The sequence below is a fragment of the Lemur catta genome, chromosome 23 (assembly GCF_020740605.2).
Source record: "Lemur catta isolate mLemCat1 chromosome 23, mLemCat1.pri, whole genome shotgun sequence".
Classification (NCBI taxonomy): Eukaryota; Metazoa; Chordata; class Mammalia; order Primates; family Lemuridae; genus Lemur; species Lemur catta.
In genome coordinates, this window is record NC_059150.1 from 12,392,684 (window position 1) to 12,408,147 (window position 15,464).

A 15,464-nucleotide genomic window follows, 5' to 3' on the forward strand; every position below is an offset into this window, starting at 1 on the left:
GCTTTAAAATTTTTTCTTTGTTAGTGTTTCTGACCAAATTGATGGTAACAGAGTTTGCTTCAAAATCCTTTGTTGGAAAACACTTCTTCCCCTCCTTATTAACCTTTATCTTAAATGAACCAGACTACCTGAGCAAAAAGAAATTCTTAAAAAAAAAAAAAAAAAAAGGAAAGAAGTTCTTCCTGATCCCCACGCTTAATAACCACAACCACTAAAACTTCTTACTCTATGCCTCAATCTTGGAGATTTAAATACCTGCTGTTTTAATTTATGAATGCAAATATTGACAGTGAAATACTGCAGCTTTAAGTTTACTTACCTGGAAAATCTAAAAACTGTAAAGAGTTTTAGAGGTTAACTATTTCATGGATTCCCAAGTTTGGATAAGTATCAGAACCACCGGAGTAGTACTATTTATTTTAAATACATCCTCTTGATCCACAGCCCTAAACACTACAATTCAGACTTCTGGTATGGCTCTAGCATCCATATTTATCATAAATGCTCTTGTAAGTATGACATGGCAGGCCCTGGTCTGTCTGAGAACCAATGATGTATTCCAACACCCTATGCAATATGGCGGCCTCCTCTACAGGGCACCACACAGGCTACCTAGCCTACATGACAACATTCGGAGACCAGCACTCTCACCCTTTTATGTCTTGTTGTTCCATTTTTATATGGCTTTTAAGTTACATGGAGACTGTGTTCCTATGTTGAGCCAAAGTCTTTCAACTCCTTGAAGCTTCACTTACTGTAGGCTCTAACTTTATGCTCCAGAGCCAACACAGAATTCCCCCTCCTACAAAAGTCCTCAAATATCTAAAGGCAGCTATGGCGCCCCTACAAGACTCTATCTTTCTAAGCTTAAACAACCCTTTTCCTTTAACTTCATGCAGTACAATTTCTGAGTTCCTCTCCATTTCAACTACTCTCCCTCAACAACAGGCCTTACAAAGTTAAGTCTGTCTAAAGTAACAACACTTCATTTTTCTTACAGACTCAACTTTTTTCAATATGGACTAATTTCCAGTCCATGTTTCACCCTCATCACTCATCTTGCACTTAATGGTCCGAGAGCCAAGAATCAGCAAGTACTTATTAACCCAATGCTGTGTTCCTAGCACTGTGTCCAGTACCCAAGGAGGATTTAAAAGCCAGCGGAAATTGTCCCATTTTGAGGAGTTAATAATTTCTTATACAGGAAGGACTTGGAGAAGTGAAATAACTTGAAAACAGTGCACGATAGAATGCAAAAGAGCACTTTAAATGAATATCGCATGAAAGACTGAACACCGGGTTTTCAGGGTCAGACTGTGAGACAACTCGTGGCCTCTGTTTGCAGATGCACTATCTATGGAAAAGCAGCTTTTAATTAAAAAAAAAAAAAAAAATTACCATAAAGTGTATATCAAAATTTCAAGAAATTTATCCTTATTTCAGAAATTTAAAATCTAAAAAGTACACAAGTGAGAATCAAGTTGAATACTGTTCCTTCTTCTAAGCATGTCAGGGGCATTGCTTCCTAAGCATTCCGAGTGCCAAGCTCTGAGTAAAAGGTGACGAGTAAAGGGTTTATGTGATTCCCTTTCCTACTGCAAATACCCATTTGATGAGGAGACTCCCTGGGGAGTTTAATGGAAAACTCCGACCGATAAGTGAACTACACTAACACCAACAAAAATGCACTTGTTTCATTCACTGAATCATACTTTATGAACTGATAAAAATCCCTCACTTACAGATGAGAGGGGGGAAACATCGCTTCAAAGGTGACAGGTGATTTCTCCGAGGTAAAGCAGCCTAGGAGCAACTGGGGGGGACCAATCCCCAGGTGTCCTCTTATCTAACAAAGGACAATCAAAACTCCTGCACTGTCACCACTGTCCTCCTCAAATTTTACTTCCATCTTGAGTTACCTTCCCAATCCTTAAATACCAAGTTTGATGGTACTCTGTGTTTGGGGATATTTTGAGGAAAAGAGTGGACAAAACAGTATAGGTGAATGATTTTTCATTAAATTCTAGCGTACCTAATTTAACCTATAGTCTCCAGCTAATATTTCTATGCCATCAGACGCGAAATTCTGCCTGGTTCGGGATCACTACTACCTTACCAGCATTACAGGGAACTGCTGGAGTTGGCTGCATGGATTCAACCAAAATGCTAAGCGGCAAAGCAACTAGCAAATAATCTGCAACTATTCCCTCCTCTCCCTCAGTACACACACCTCTCCCCCCCAACACACACCCTACATCAACCAGCTCATCTACTTCACTGGAAGCCTCACAGTTAGTCCACACCCTTATACGGAACACAGGAGGAAAATGCACCTACCTTGTGGCCTCCTGCTGAAGCCATGACACATTTGGCACATAGAACATGACTCCGAAGAAGAGCAGAGGCTCATTAGCGAATTTGTCCAGATGTTTCTTCAGAGGTTTCTCCAGCTCCACCCATCGTGCTTGCTGGCTCTTGCTGAGAAACCAAAGGCCAAAGTAGTGCGTCTAGATGAAAGGGGAAAATAGCATCAGTTCATGCTTACCACAAACATCCTAAGACCACACAGGAAACAAGACTCCAGCACCTCGTGTCACCTTTGCTTCCCCAGCCCATACACAAGGCTCCAGCTTTTCCCTTTCTAACTTTGGAACACATTAAAAGAAACCGTATCCACACAATCCTGCAACCTACGTTGAGTATCCAAGGCAGTATTTGTACCCACTGCTGCTGTTTGTGTCTGTGGATACCAATGCACCCACATTAGGCAAAGGGGAGTCATGCAGGGTGGGGGGACTGGGCTATTTTTCTGAGATCTGAAGGCTGACTTTCCTGTGTGCCTTCTGAAAGCCTCACGATCCCACGTTGAGCATTCTGGCAGAAGCCAACCCAGTTCTCGCACCTGCAGCGAAGTAACTTATTACTTAACACTTAAGACAAAACTTTCTGCCAACTGAAAGCTTGTGCATTGTAGAACATTTTCATACAGTACCAGATTTTAACCGAAGATTTTTTTCACTCTTTGTGAGCTTTAGTGAAGTATCATACTTTAAACAGCATCGCCCTCTACCATTTTATTATACATGAACTGCAGCAAATCTCTCCCCGTCCCCAGCTCTGAGCGTGGAAGGCGCTCCCCTCCGCAGCTGCCACCGGAGCCCCTGGTGGCTGCTCTTGGCAGATTATGGTGGGATTTGATAGATGAAAGTAAGATTTTCACCCTTAGACTTGAAGCCTCAACCAGTTTAGTTTTGAACAACATGCTAAATGATTAAAACAGGTACTTTTATGCACCCAATCCTGTCTTTATATTAATTCATGCTAGGATTTCAGGATTAGCACAACAATCACCAAAAAATAGATCACTGCTTTTGAAGATTCTTTTATATTTCAATTACAGCCTAGAACGGTTTACAGCACACCTGGAAATCTGCCTTCAAAAGAAAGTTTTCATTGCAATGTTTAATTTCCAAAGGCATTCTTATGCTGACGTTCCCGCTCCAGCTGGCTACTCACTTCAACATCACCCCAGAGCCATCCCTGCCACAACCCAACCAAACTCTCTAGCGAAGCTGTGACTCCGACTTTATTAGAAAACCAGACGTGCCCTTGCCTACATAAAGCTGCAGACCCGGATGCTTTAAAGGATATTTTAAATGGATTTACTTTCAGAGCAGGGTAATTATTTAATCAGCTTTCCTCCACGATGTTCCAAGGGGCAAGTTCCCATCCGAAATCTACGCATTTCTGGAGCAACAAAATGCCAACAACCAGAGCCAAGGTTATACTAAACAACTTAGATGAACTTGCTTGAGTGAATCCTGACCCTGTCGTTCATTTCCCAGCCTCAGTAGTCCATGAGTTGTGCTGATATGATACAGGAGAAATGAATTGTGGCTGAACAGAAAGAAAACAGGCTTCAAAGTCAGTTCACCTCCCAGCTTTTGCCCTCACTCGCTGTCTCTGTAACTTTACACAAGTTACTGGGCCTCCCAGACTTGCAGAGATTTCTCATCTGTAAAATGGGGAGGATGATTACAACTCTCACCCACAGGCTGTAGGGGGTGTGTGAGGTATCGCCCGTCAATCACATGCATGAGACACGGTAAGTAACTACTTTGTAAACGATGCCGTCTGCTGCTGCTGCTGCTGCTACTGCTGTAACTATCATCATCATCATCGCTAGTAAATGAAAAGCAGGCAAGCCTCGTGAATCTTTCTCATCAGTGCTACTGGCATTCCTACGAACCCTCGAATTAGACAACAGAGGTTATTTGGAAGATAATGAGAACAAGCAGGCAAAAGAAGCTGGAATATCCACAAGTAACAAATATTTAAAAGATATAAGAAAAAAATAATCACAAAGCTGTGCCTCCCCTAAGATTCTCTTGAGAGTCTCACTATAGGTATTAATGGGACACTGAACATCACTCTCATGCTGTCCTTGGGGATCTACGACAGAGGCTTAAGCTGACGCTAAAATGAGGTAATCTGGGTACTTAATTCAATGAACTTGTCTGAAAAGGGTCCAAGGCAGTTCTGCATTACACTGAATTCCTTTAGGGAGCACAGTGCCGTATTAGGGTATCCACTGTATTTTGGATGACGAGGAGTGAGTTTGCATACAATAAATTAGGGAATATATGTAAACTGTCATTTGCTACATGATTATCATAGTTAGAAAAGAGCCCTCTTATAAGCATGAGTGGAGGAAGGGAGGGCAAGTTTCATGATTGCTTAACAGGCTAACCATGATTTCCTTTTGACATTTGGGAGATACTTCATTCAAATTAGTAACATTCGAATTACAGAGAATCCACAGTAACTGCATAAACATGCTACAATTGATTTTCAGAAAAAATTAAAATTCTTATTGTTCCTGTGCCTTGAAGGCTACTAGTTTAAATTTCCTTTTCTCATTCTCATCCATCCAGATCATTTAACCAGGCCAGAACTCCTCTCCAGAAAACACCCAGAGGAAGAATATAAAATACACAGACACGCAAATGCATGCACATGGACACAAACACTCCCGCACACACGTGTGTATGCTGAAAAGAAAGATGTTGAGGTACAAGAGAAATCGTGGTCAGTTAATAATCTTGAACCATAATTAATTTGATACAGCTTGAAATAACAAAGTAAACCGCTTCTAATAGAAAAACCTAATTGATGGCATAAGTTTTTTTTGTTGCTATGATGCCACATCTTCCACAGGACACAGAATATTTCGGAGTGACTTACCATGCCATGATCCAGTGAAAAATTACACAACTACTCAAGAAATGGGGTTTCCCGTGCAGGTGGAATTGGCAGAGGCAGGTGATCTGGAGGACACAGTTTCGACCTACTCATGGCCAGAATGTCCTAAGTTTAGAAGAAGTTCTGAATTCAGTTATCTAGCAGGAAGGAAAGTCCATTCAAAATGAGATCCCTTTGCCCACACTGTTTTTTGTTTGTTTGTTTGTTTTGTTTTTTTATTTTATTTATTTATTTATTTTTTTTTTTTTTGAGACAGAGTCTCCCTCTGTAGCCCAGGCTAGAGTGCCGTGGCGTCAGCCTAGCTCACAGCAACCTCAGACTCCTGGGCTCAAGTGATCCTCCTGCCTCAGCCTCCCGAGTAGCTGGGACTATAGGCATGCGCCTCCATGCCCGGCTAATTTTTTCTATATATATTTTTAGTTGTCCAGCTACTTTTTTTCTATTTTTAGTAGAGACAGGGTCTCGCTCTTGCTCAGGCTGGTCTCGAACTCCTGAGCTCAAACCATCCACTCACCTCAGCCTCCCAGAGTGCTAGGATTACAGGCGTGAGCCACTGCGCCCGGCCCCACACTGTTTTTTGAAGCTACACCCAAAGTAACCTCCGTTCACACCCTACTTCTCTCACTGTTCCTCTAGCTGTATCCCTACTCTGGAGGAGACAGACCCTGCCTCAAAGTTCCTACACTGCTCTGTTCAAGTTTACAATACAGCACAAGTTTATTCTGTCGTGTCTATACAGTGCCTCTCAGGAAACGGAATCTGAGCCTAAGTGCTCATTTCAACTAACATGTGCACCAATCAACTTCCTGTGTATTGTCCAAGGGACTGTTAATCCCATCAAGCCCAGCTGAGACCACACCAGGCTGGTTCATAATTAACTTGCCAGTTGAAACTAGCTCAGTCCTGGAAGCTGAGCTTCACTGCTAAACACTGCCACATGGCTGAGGAAAACGTGGTGCATGATTCCAAGTAAAAACCACCTTCTCCATGACCAAGACAAGAGGATCTCATCACCTTACCTGAATAAATGCCTGAAACATTTGTTTTGTTTATGTCTGAGGCATCAAATGTAAGCCAGGCCCATCTCATCCTCATGATACCTCTGGGCAAGATATAAATTTCTTTTTATTTCTCTAGTTTTATTAAGAAAACTAGAGCCGACAGCTCTGGTGCCATGAGTTTTGCAATGAGTGTACTGCCATGATGAGAAAAGATGACAGAAGAACCAGCTCCCAGTGGCAGGAACCACCTCTGGACTAATTTTGAAAAATGCACTACGATGAAACAAAGTAGGGAAAACCACATTAAAATGTCACCTTTATGTGAGTAGTTTTCCCCATTTATTGGGTTTAACAGAGGAAGCATAGATTTATGCATGTACTCAAACATCGCTAGTTTCATCAGTGACAGATTGGTGTGTGAATACTTTAGTGTCAAAATGTCCATCCTTTGGGATTTTGAAAAGATTCTAGGCCACAAAGGTCCTGAAAAAGTTTCAGGGGTGGTGGGGGGGACATATATGGGAAATCTATGTACCTTCTGTTCAATCTTGCTGTGAACCTAAAACTGCTCTAAAGAAATAAAGTCTACTGAAAAAATAGTGTGGGATGTTTTTCATTGGTTCACCCCCACATTAGCTATTAGCAGGAAAAGATTTTTTTGAGGGTTTTGTTTTTCCAGTTTTGTGACCAATGGCATAGCTTTAATGCTAACTATTCGTAAGGGTTACACACACACTTTTGGCAATTACTAGGGATTAAACCCATGATCTTATCGCCAGCATTTTGAAGAGTTAATCATCCAGAAGCAAAAGTTTAAAATATCTTGCATTAAGTTGTAATGGGTCGCCTGTCTTACCCGGTATTTCAGTGGTAAATTAAGAAATAGTTGGTATGCCTCCACATAAAATATGAGTTACATATAACCAGGGAAAGTTTCACTGAGGCATGGAAAGTACTTCAAAAGAGGACTAGAAGCAGACTCCGAAACTGCACTGCATGCAATTACATTCCAATGGCTTTGGAAAATAAACCACTGTACCTCAGTTGGATAACTGTAAAAAACAACTTGTGTGTAATCAACCTCTACTCTGGGTAGGTCTGAGATTTCTATAACTGACACATCTATAATTAACAACTGCCCCATCTTAATTTTCCTGGCCAATCTCTTCATAAAAGTACAGGAAAAGAAACTGCAGAGTAACAGATCTAAGAAGCAAACCTCATAGCTAAGAAAAACCACTCTTCTGAGACTGTACAGCACACTCAGGATATACAGAAAGATGAAGATCTGCAAGTTAAGACTGGGCAACATTTTACCCACAATCTCTAGACCTAGAAAATGGAGGCACAAGTACCAATACATTTGAGGACTGAAATTAAGCTAATAAGATTTCACATTGTAATTTTTACAAAGACAAACAGCAATACAAAATTCAAAGAACAGAAATCTCTCCCCAACTGTCTACTTCTAGCAGATGGTTAATCAGTGTTGATTATTTTAATCTTCTGCAAATATACATACACATAGATGTGATTAAGCAAGCTCTAAAATACAGGAGAATTCCACCGTCACCTGGCAGGACCAGGGAATGAGGTGTTCCATTTAACAGAGAACCCCCAAAATCACATATAAATTACCAACTGCCAAAAGATGAGCATAAAGTTAAACCACAGAAATATCTTTAATGTTAGTTAACTTTTCTTTGATAGGAAATACATGTTAAGATTCTGTATCTTTATAATCTGTAGCCATTATGAAAATAGCAAAACGTGGAAAATTTCTACTGTAGTGATAGCTTTAGATAAACAGCTCTTAGTAAAGATGAAAGTATAAATTTGCAAAAGACAAAGGAGATAAATTAAAGGATAACCACCTACCCTATGAAATGATTACAGATTTTTTGCTTTGTTTTGTTTTGTTTCATAGGCTCCTTTAAAAACCAGGGCTCCATAGTCTATCCTTAGGAAAGACCCAAGAGTTATCAAATTTATCATTCTCCAGGACTCTGCATTTCCCAAAGGCAGTTCTCTACCTCAAATAGAGTTTAGCAGTGAAGTGTATATCTCCGGGACCTTGTTAAATCATTTATCCCTCCTCCCATTGTTTTTATATTAACAGTTGAGTCAAGGTTATTCCTAAAAGAAATCATTCTAGCATATTTTTGCATTTTATTAGAATGCTTTATATTATTACTGTTAACATGGTCCTCCTTGCCTTTCTTAGAACAGCGCTCTTTAACAGAGATATAACGTGAGGCACATATTTAATTTTAAATTTTCTAGTAGCTACATTTAAAAAGAACCAAAAGGTGAAATTACTTTTAATAAATTTTATTTAAAATGTTACGTTCAAAATATCATTTCAACCCATAATCAATATAAAAATAATTAATGAGATATTTTAACTTTTTCCCATACAGTCTTCAAAATCTGATGTGTGTTTTACACTTACACACATCTCAGTTGAAACTAGCCACATTTCACGTGCTCAATAGCTACATGTGGCTACCGTATTGGACAGTACAATCTTAAATTAAAAATAACCATTCAAGGAATTGAAAGACTTTGCCATTTTGGCTCAACATAAGATCCTTGTTTCTAATAATTAAAGCCATTGAAAAATGGAACAAGTAGACTTATAAAAAGGCAAGCGCCCAGTCTCTGGAAGTGTCATGGCAGAGGCTGGAGAGCCTGAGTGGTGTCATGTGAAGCAGGCAGCCATACTGAGTACTTCCCATGTGCCAGGCACTGTGGTACTGCACCAGCTTTGCAAACTCTTTGAATCCTCCTGACAGCTCACAGAGGTGGCTACTGTTACCAACTATCTAAGACTACATAGCTAGTTAGTGGCACAGCCAGGATTCAAACTCAGGTAGTTTAGTCCCAGCTCACATTTCCCAGGCACTAAACTCTGCTGCCTCTCCATGAACTTATTTTCAAAACCTGAGAATTAGTCATAAATAGTTTTAGCTATTTCTCTCTTAACCTAGGTCAGTGATTTTCAAACTGAGATGGGCCTCTAGATATCCAGTCTCCTCTGTAAACAGAACAGCTCCATGCTATACGTTGATGTGCCATCTAAGATTTCATTTGGGGAAAAGGATGAAACCCATTGATCCAAATATAACAATATTATCAGAATTCTGATTTCCTGAGCCTTGTATATCTCTTGAATGTCTTTCTTAATAACGTTCCCAGCCAGAAACTCATGCCTAATTTTTTCCAGACCTTTAAAACAATTGAAAACAATTTTTTTCTAAGGGGTTCACTTTATGTCCTTTTGCCAGGATTATTACTATATCCACTGGTGTCCCAGTTCCACCTCTCGCTCCCGCCCCATCCCTGCTCTTTTCTCTATTGGTTTCTTGTCCTAATAGGCAAGGTGGTCATGTCATGCTCCTCCTAGGAGTCCTCTGATGACTTTCTACAGCACAGTAGTGTTTTATTCCCCCAAACAATTCAAAAGAGTATCTACTAGAAGGCTAAGATAATTGTGAAACACTTCGTGAAATGCTTTTTTCCTTTCTTTTACTATACAACTTAGGAGAGTGTTTCCCAATGCATTTTACCACAACCTCTGTCCTCCCACTGCACACCTCTAGGAACTAGAACAGTGCAGTCAGCCTGCCGGGGTCTGAACCAGCCTCACAACCCGCCAGCCCAGCTGACTGCAGGCAAGTCACCCCAAGCTGGGGTCTCCCCACCTGTAAAATGGAGACAGCAAGAGTAGCCGCATCACAGACTTGTTATGAGAATTAAATAACTTGATACATGGAAACTGCTCAGCACGGTCTATGGTACATTAAAAGGCAGCGATTATTTGAATTATTTATTGTGACCTAGTTTAGGAACACCATCCTATAGGACCCAGTTAAAACTCCCCCGCCAGACACACCAAACCGTTCAAATGCAGGCTCCAGCCTTCCTCTCCACACTCTTCCTCTGCCCCTCCTTTTTTGCTATGAGCCCCTCCACACACACACAGATGCGTGCACACTGAACTCTGCCCTTCCCTGAAAATTCCATGTTCTTTCCTGCTTCTGTACCTCGGCATGAGCTCTTCCCTTTGTTTCTTGTTTGTCCTGTTCTCTAAACTCCAGGGTTCCTGGGAGCAGAGACCCTATCATATTCAGCTTCCCCAGAGCCTGACTGTGTTCGCTGACCATGTGAACCAGGCCTGGGCTCTTCTGAATGCCACGTTAAACAGCAGCACATCAGTGCATTTAAAACAGGTCTGATTCTCAGAAAGTCCACCATACAGATCTATGTCATTATACATCTGTCCAAACTTATAGAAGGTACAACACCAAGAGTGCACCCTAATATAAACTCTGGACCTTGGGTGACAATGACAATAACAAATGTACCACTCCGTGGAAGGATGTTTACAGTGGGGAAAGCTGTGCGTGTTTCGGGGAAGGAGGGTGCATGGGAAATCTCTATACCTTTCAATTTTGCTGTGAAACTAAAATTGCTCTAAAAAAATCAAAGCCTTTAAAATAAAAATAAACTGTATTCAAAATTTTTCTAATAAAGGTAAATGGCAAAACAAATAATGTAAATCAAAGATCCAATCAAAATGATCTTTTTAAAAAGTCTACCATATAGCCTTTCCTAAGATAAATCTACTATAAAATTTAGGATATACCTGAATGATTTCTAATGGCAAAGCCAAATACCCACCATAATCTGGTTTCCAAGCCTTGATATGGATGAAACATTTTGTTATATTTGAGATCGGTTTTCACCTTGTCCTCTAAAGTATCATGAACTCTATTTGGAAAATAACTGAAATACAAAGTCAAGGTGTGAGGAGCAGACCCTGCATTCACCCCTCCTACTTCTGCATTTGGGTGGAGAATGCGTTTCTCCTTGAGGTGCGCACGTGCAAACGAAGAGCCAAGTATTACTCTATTTTATCTTTTAATTCAGGAGTATCTACAGGATTGATTCACAAAATTTCTTCAGTGTTATCTGTCACAAAATGACAGCATAAAATTCAAAAAGAAAGTGATTTACTCTAATGTAAATACACCCATTTAGGGCAAATAAAGTCAGCATCAAATGCAAACCCCACCTTAGTAGTGGAAGGTCAATCACACCACAACACACATTCGATAGGAGAATCTGGATGGCACTACTTTATCCTTTGCGGCAATGTAGTTGTGGGATAATCCCGGGTTGACTTTTGCCCTCTCACTGAGACAAACAATGGACTGTTGAAAGTACTTATTAACCATCCACATCTCCAGATAGCCCTTGCCTCTCACCACGCACTCTAGCTCTACCTGGTGATTCGCAGAGGTGCCTTCTCAGCCCCTAAGAATGGTGGCTGCTCTTTCACGTCCTTGGATCCTTGAAAATCCAGCTCCCCATGCTAAAGATGACCTCGCCTTCTTTTCTACCTGCTGAACTCATATGTATCCTTCAAGTCCTGATTCAAAGAGTAAAAGCTTTATTCATCTTTCCCTGAGTCTCTCTCTCCCGCTGGCAAGGCTACGGTGTTCAGTGGGCCAGACTGCACACTGCACAACTCTGAGGAGAGCCATTGCCTGCCTTTCAGGCCTGCCCCTGCATTCTATTTTAGCACAGATCACATTCAATTTTAACTGAATATTTAAAGGCTGGACTCCCCTACTGTTCTGTACATGTCTTGAAGACAAAATTGTACCTTATTTATCTTCATTTCACCAAGTCCTAAAACAGTGCCTGGCGCAAGGTAGTTGCTCAATATTTTCCTTAATAAAAAGCCATTTTTGACGACTCTCAAATTTGAACAGTTATAAATGACTGGACACAGCACTACACGTTTTCCATACAGTATCTCTTTTAATATTTACAACAGCCCTATGCAGTAAACACCATTCTTCCCACTTCACAGGTGGGAAAACTGATGCTCAGAAAGATTCAGTAACTTTCCTAATGACACCCCGCTAATAAGCAACAGAACCACAATTGGAACCCAAGTCTTAGACACTCCAATGTCTGCACTTGTAACGACTTAACCACAGGCTACACTGGCCCTCAATGCATGCAAAGAATATTTAGTTGCTCTAATTTGAGTGACTGAAGTACGTAAAGGTAAAACCACTGCAGATCTTTGTAAATGGTCTATGATTAAATTTTCCATAAGAATTTAGATGAATCTCTTGCCCAATCCCAATCTAAGGTATTAAGGTTTTCCCTTTATGCCCATGTACGTATGCACGTGTGTGGTTAAATATGTGCCCTAATGTGCCATTAACACTCATACTAATAAGACAAAGAGAGACCGTTACCAATCAACAAGGTTGGAGCCTTTCACACATTTACTCTGCTCTATCAACTACCAGCTACATACACGTGTAGTCCGGGACAGTCTGCAGCACAGGAACATGAACCTCAAAGGAATATCTGATCACTGAAACCAAAGTACGAACAGGAACAGCAGGGGACAGAAGGGTTTCAGGTCAAACAGTCCCCCAGGGAAGAACAGCCAGCCTGTGGAAGGCACCAAGGGGAGAGGAAGACCCTCCCAGACCCCAATTCCTTTGCAAGTCAGTGGAGAGAGGCCACACACAATCACTTCCAACAGTGACTGCCACCCCTCTTCTTGTCACCAGCGATGCTGGGTAATGCTGACACATGGACCCTACAAGAGCCCAGGGCCCGGGACAATGACACAGCTTTTCCTCACCCTCAGGAGTGTGTGAACCTCAGAGACTTGCAGTACTGGCGACCACTGGGCCACACCACCTTCCCCCTTAGCCAGTGCGACATGTGGCTCTCTCAAGACACAAATGCTCAAGTGTGGGTTTCTCACAAAAGTCTCTTGTCCTGAATGTCCGTTAAGACTGAACGCAGCAGGGCTTGCCTGTCATAAACGGCATACAGCTTGGAGAATCTCTTCTAAGAGTAATAACACGACTGTCTAAATGGTTCACCCTGAGTTTGCTTAAAAGCAGTCTCACAGACAATGCAAAGAAAACGAAGGCCGTGAGGGAACTTAAAAGGAATAAAACACCCTGTTTTACACAAGCTCCCACAAAAAGCCTCACTGGTCACACTCACTTTAAATGCTTTTTGTCTTTTGCTTCTTTTTGAAGAGGAAAATATAGAAACAAACAAACAAGAAAAGCAGCTACCTCCATCTGCACGTGGGCATTTTCTCCTTGACATGCAGCCAGAATGCGGAGATACCAGCTACCCACTCCATTGTTTTAAAGAGAGAAAATGACTTTGGTGGGGACAGTCTCTCAGTTTCAACTCCCCCCCAAACCCTCCTCACTGGCTGAAACAAAGGGGAACTGCCACCCCGTGCAAGCTCTAGGTGTTGTCCTTACTTGTCGTAACATCAGCTCAGGTCCCCCGATCCACTGAAGGTTAAGATCACGCCCGTGCTAAGAATAACAGGATTCTTATAAGCACGTTGCATAGGCTGAAAAATACACAGGTGCACCAAGAAACAGATGGCTGGTTCCTTTGTTGAGTTCTCCCTTAAATACCCAACACACACACACACACTCACTCACTCTCTCTCTTCCTCTCTTACCTCCCGCAGCTCCAGCCTCTGGGCCACAGCCTCCAGGCACTCTTGCCCCGTGCTTTCCACCGACAGTGTGCACTCGATAACATTGCTATCCAACAGGCGGATACGAGTGACGAAGCAGTTCTTGCTCAGGACGTTGTAGCGCCGTGTCCGGCGGAGCTTCAGACCGAAAGGCATGGCTCTGTGGCCCTCGGACGCCGCCTTCCTGTCCTGGCGCACACGCCCCTGAGATGGCCTTAGCAGGTTCGTGACCGGATGACAACACTATCACCCGTGCTCCTCCAGGTAGCGAAAAGGGTGTCCATGCCCGGTGTGGCCCTCTGGAAGGTAGCTGCAGACACAAAAGAAACAGCATGGTCATGCACTGGAAGGGACACTGTGGATGGCATGGCACGCATTGCACACACGTGTGTGCACACACGCACACAGCCTCCCGACAGATGAACACCCAGATTCGATGGCCTGCAAGCTCTGTAGCTCCTAAGTGTCTCGGCCATGTGACCTTAGAGGGGTGATAATGATAAAAGCCACTTTACAATGGAAGAAACAAAGGTCCAGAGAGATTAAAGAACTCACTTACGGATGCACAGTGTAAACAGCAAATCCAAATTCAAACTAATGTCTATGCAATTTCAGTTCACATGCTATTTTCACTATATACAATACTATCTGTAGCATTTTTCAGTATATACAGTACTATCTGTGTTGTACCTACAATCCAGTTTTTCAGTACATACAATACTATCTACTCAAGAAAATACTAGGAATAGAATTTGAACACTGGTGAGCGTTCTTTAATTTCTAGATATATCATTTCAACCTCATGGACAATCCTGTGGTGTTGATGTCATTATACTTACGTTACAGATGAAAAAAAAGTGAGGTTCAACGATTTAAGAGCCTTAATGAACTTAAAATTTGATCTTGTTCCCCCTCACTCTTTGCAACACTGCTTCTTTACTTTTATTAACATTATTTGCTTTTTCATATTTTTTATAATTTAATTTACTTAGAATGGATGCTATAAAATGGTGGGAATACACATTTAATACAGTTAGCTACTTTCCACTTTTTAAAAAAAATGGAACTATATCAATTATTCGATGCGCTTAAAATTACAAATTTGTCCTTTTTTCAACAAATACTTAGACAGTTAGCTATCATCCTGTTCCTTTACAAAATGCTTGATGCAGAAGCCATGTCACCACACTACAGACAATTTAACTTCCCATTAGCTGACACCCTGATGTTCCACCAAATGAAAATGATGACATTATTGCCATGGAGAACACAAGAATGAAATAACAAAAGTGGCTTTACCGTTCTACCCTGAGCCAGCAATGCTCTTGCTGGGAGGTTCATTAAACTTATCTCTCGAAGAAGCCAGAAACGTCCAGAAAGCTCTGCTGTCCGAATGTTCTGGTCTCCATTAAGCTCCAAGGACTATTTCCTGATCATCTGATTGTTTTGTTAACTTGATTCCCTAACTGGAGCCATCCACCCAGGCTTTACGCCCTTCCTCCATCTGCCGACACAGAATTACCCCTGAGGCCCAGGACACTTGGATATATACAAATAGGAATAACTACTCCTTGCAGGAATTCTTAAATTAATAAATAAAATGACTTCAATATTTATAAACCACTCCCTGCCAGTACTCGTGCCTCACGGAG

General features: G+C 41.5%; 1 protein-coding gene across 1 annotated transcript in view; it reads right to left on the reverse strand.

The window, feature by feature from the left end:
• PTPN14 (protein tyrosine phosphatase non-receptor type 14) overlaps positions 1-15,464 on the reverse strand; it is a 139,777-nt gene that overhangs the window by 71,800 nt on the left and 52,513 nt on the right. The window contains 2 exon segments of the mRNA XM_045536503.1: positions 2,338-2,507; positions 13,795-14,122. Coding sequence (XP_045392459.1) covers positions 2,338-2,507; positions 13,795-13,968 — 344 coding nt within the window. The 5' untranslated portion in view covers positions 13,969-14,122.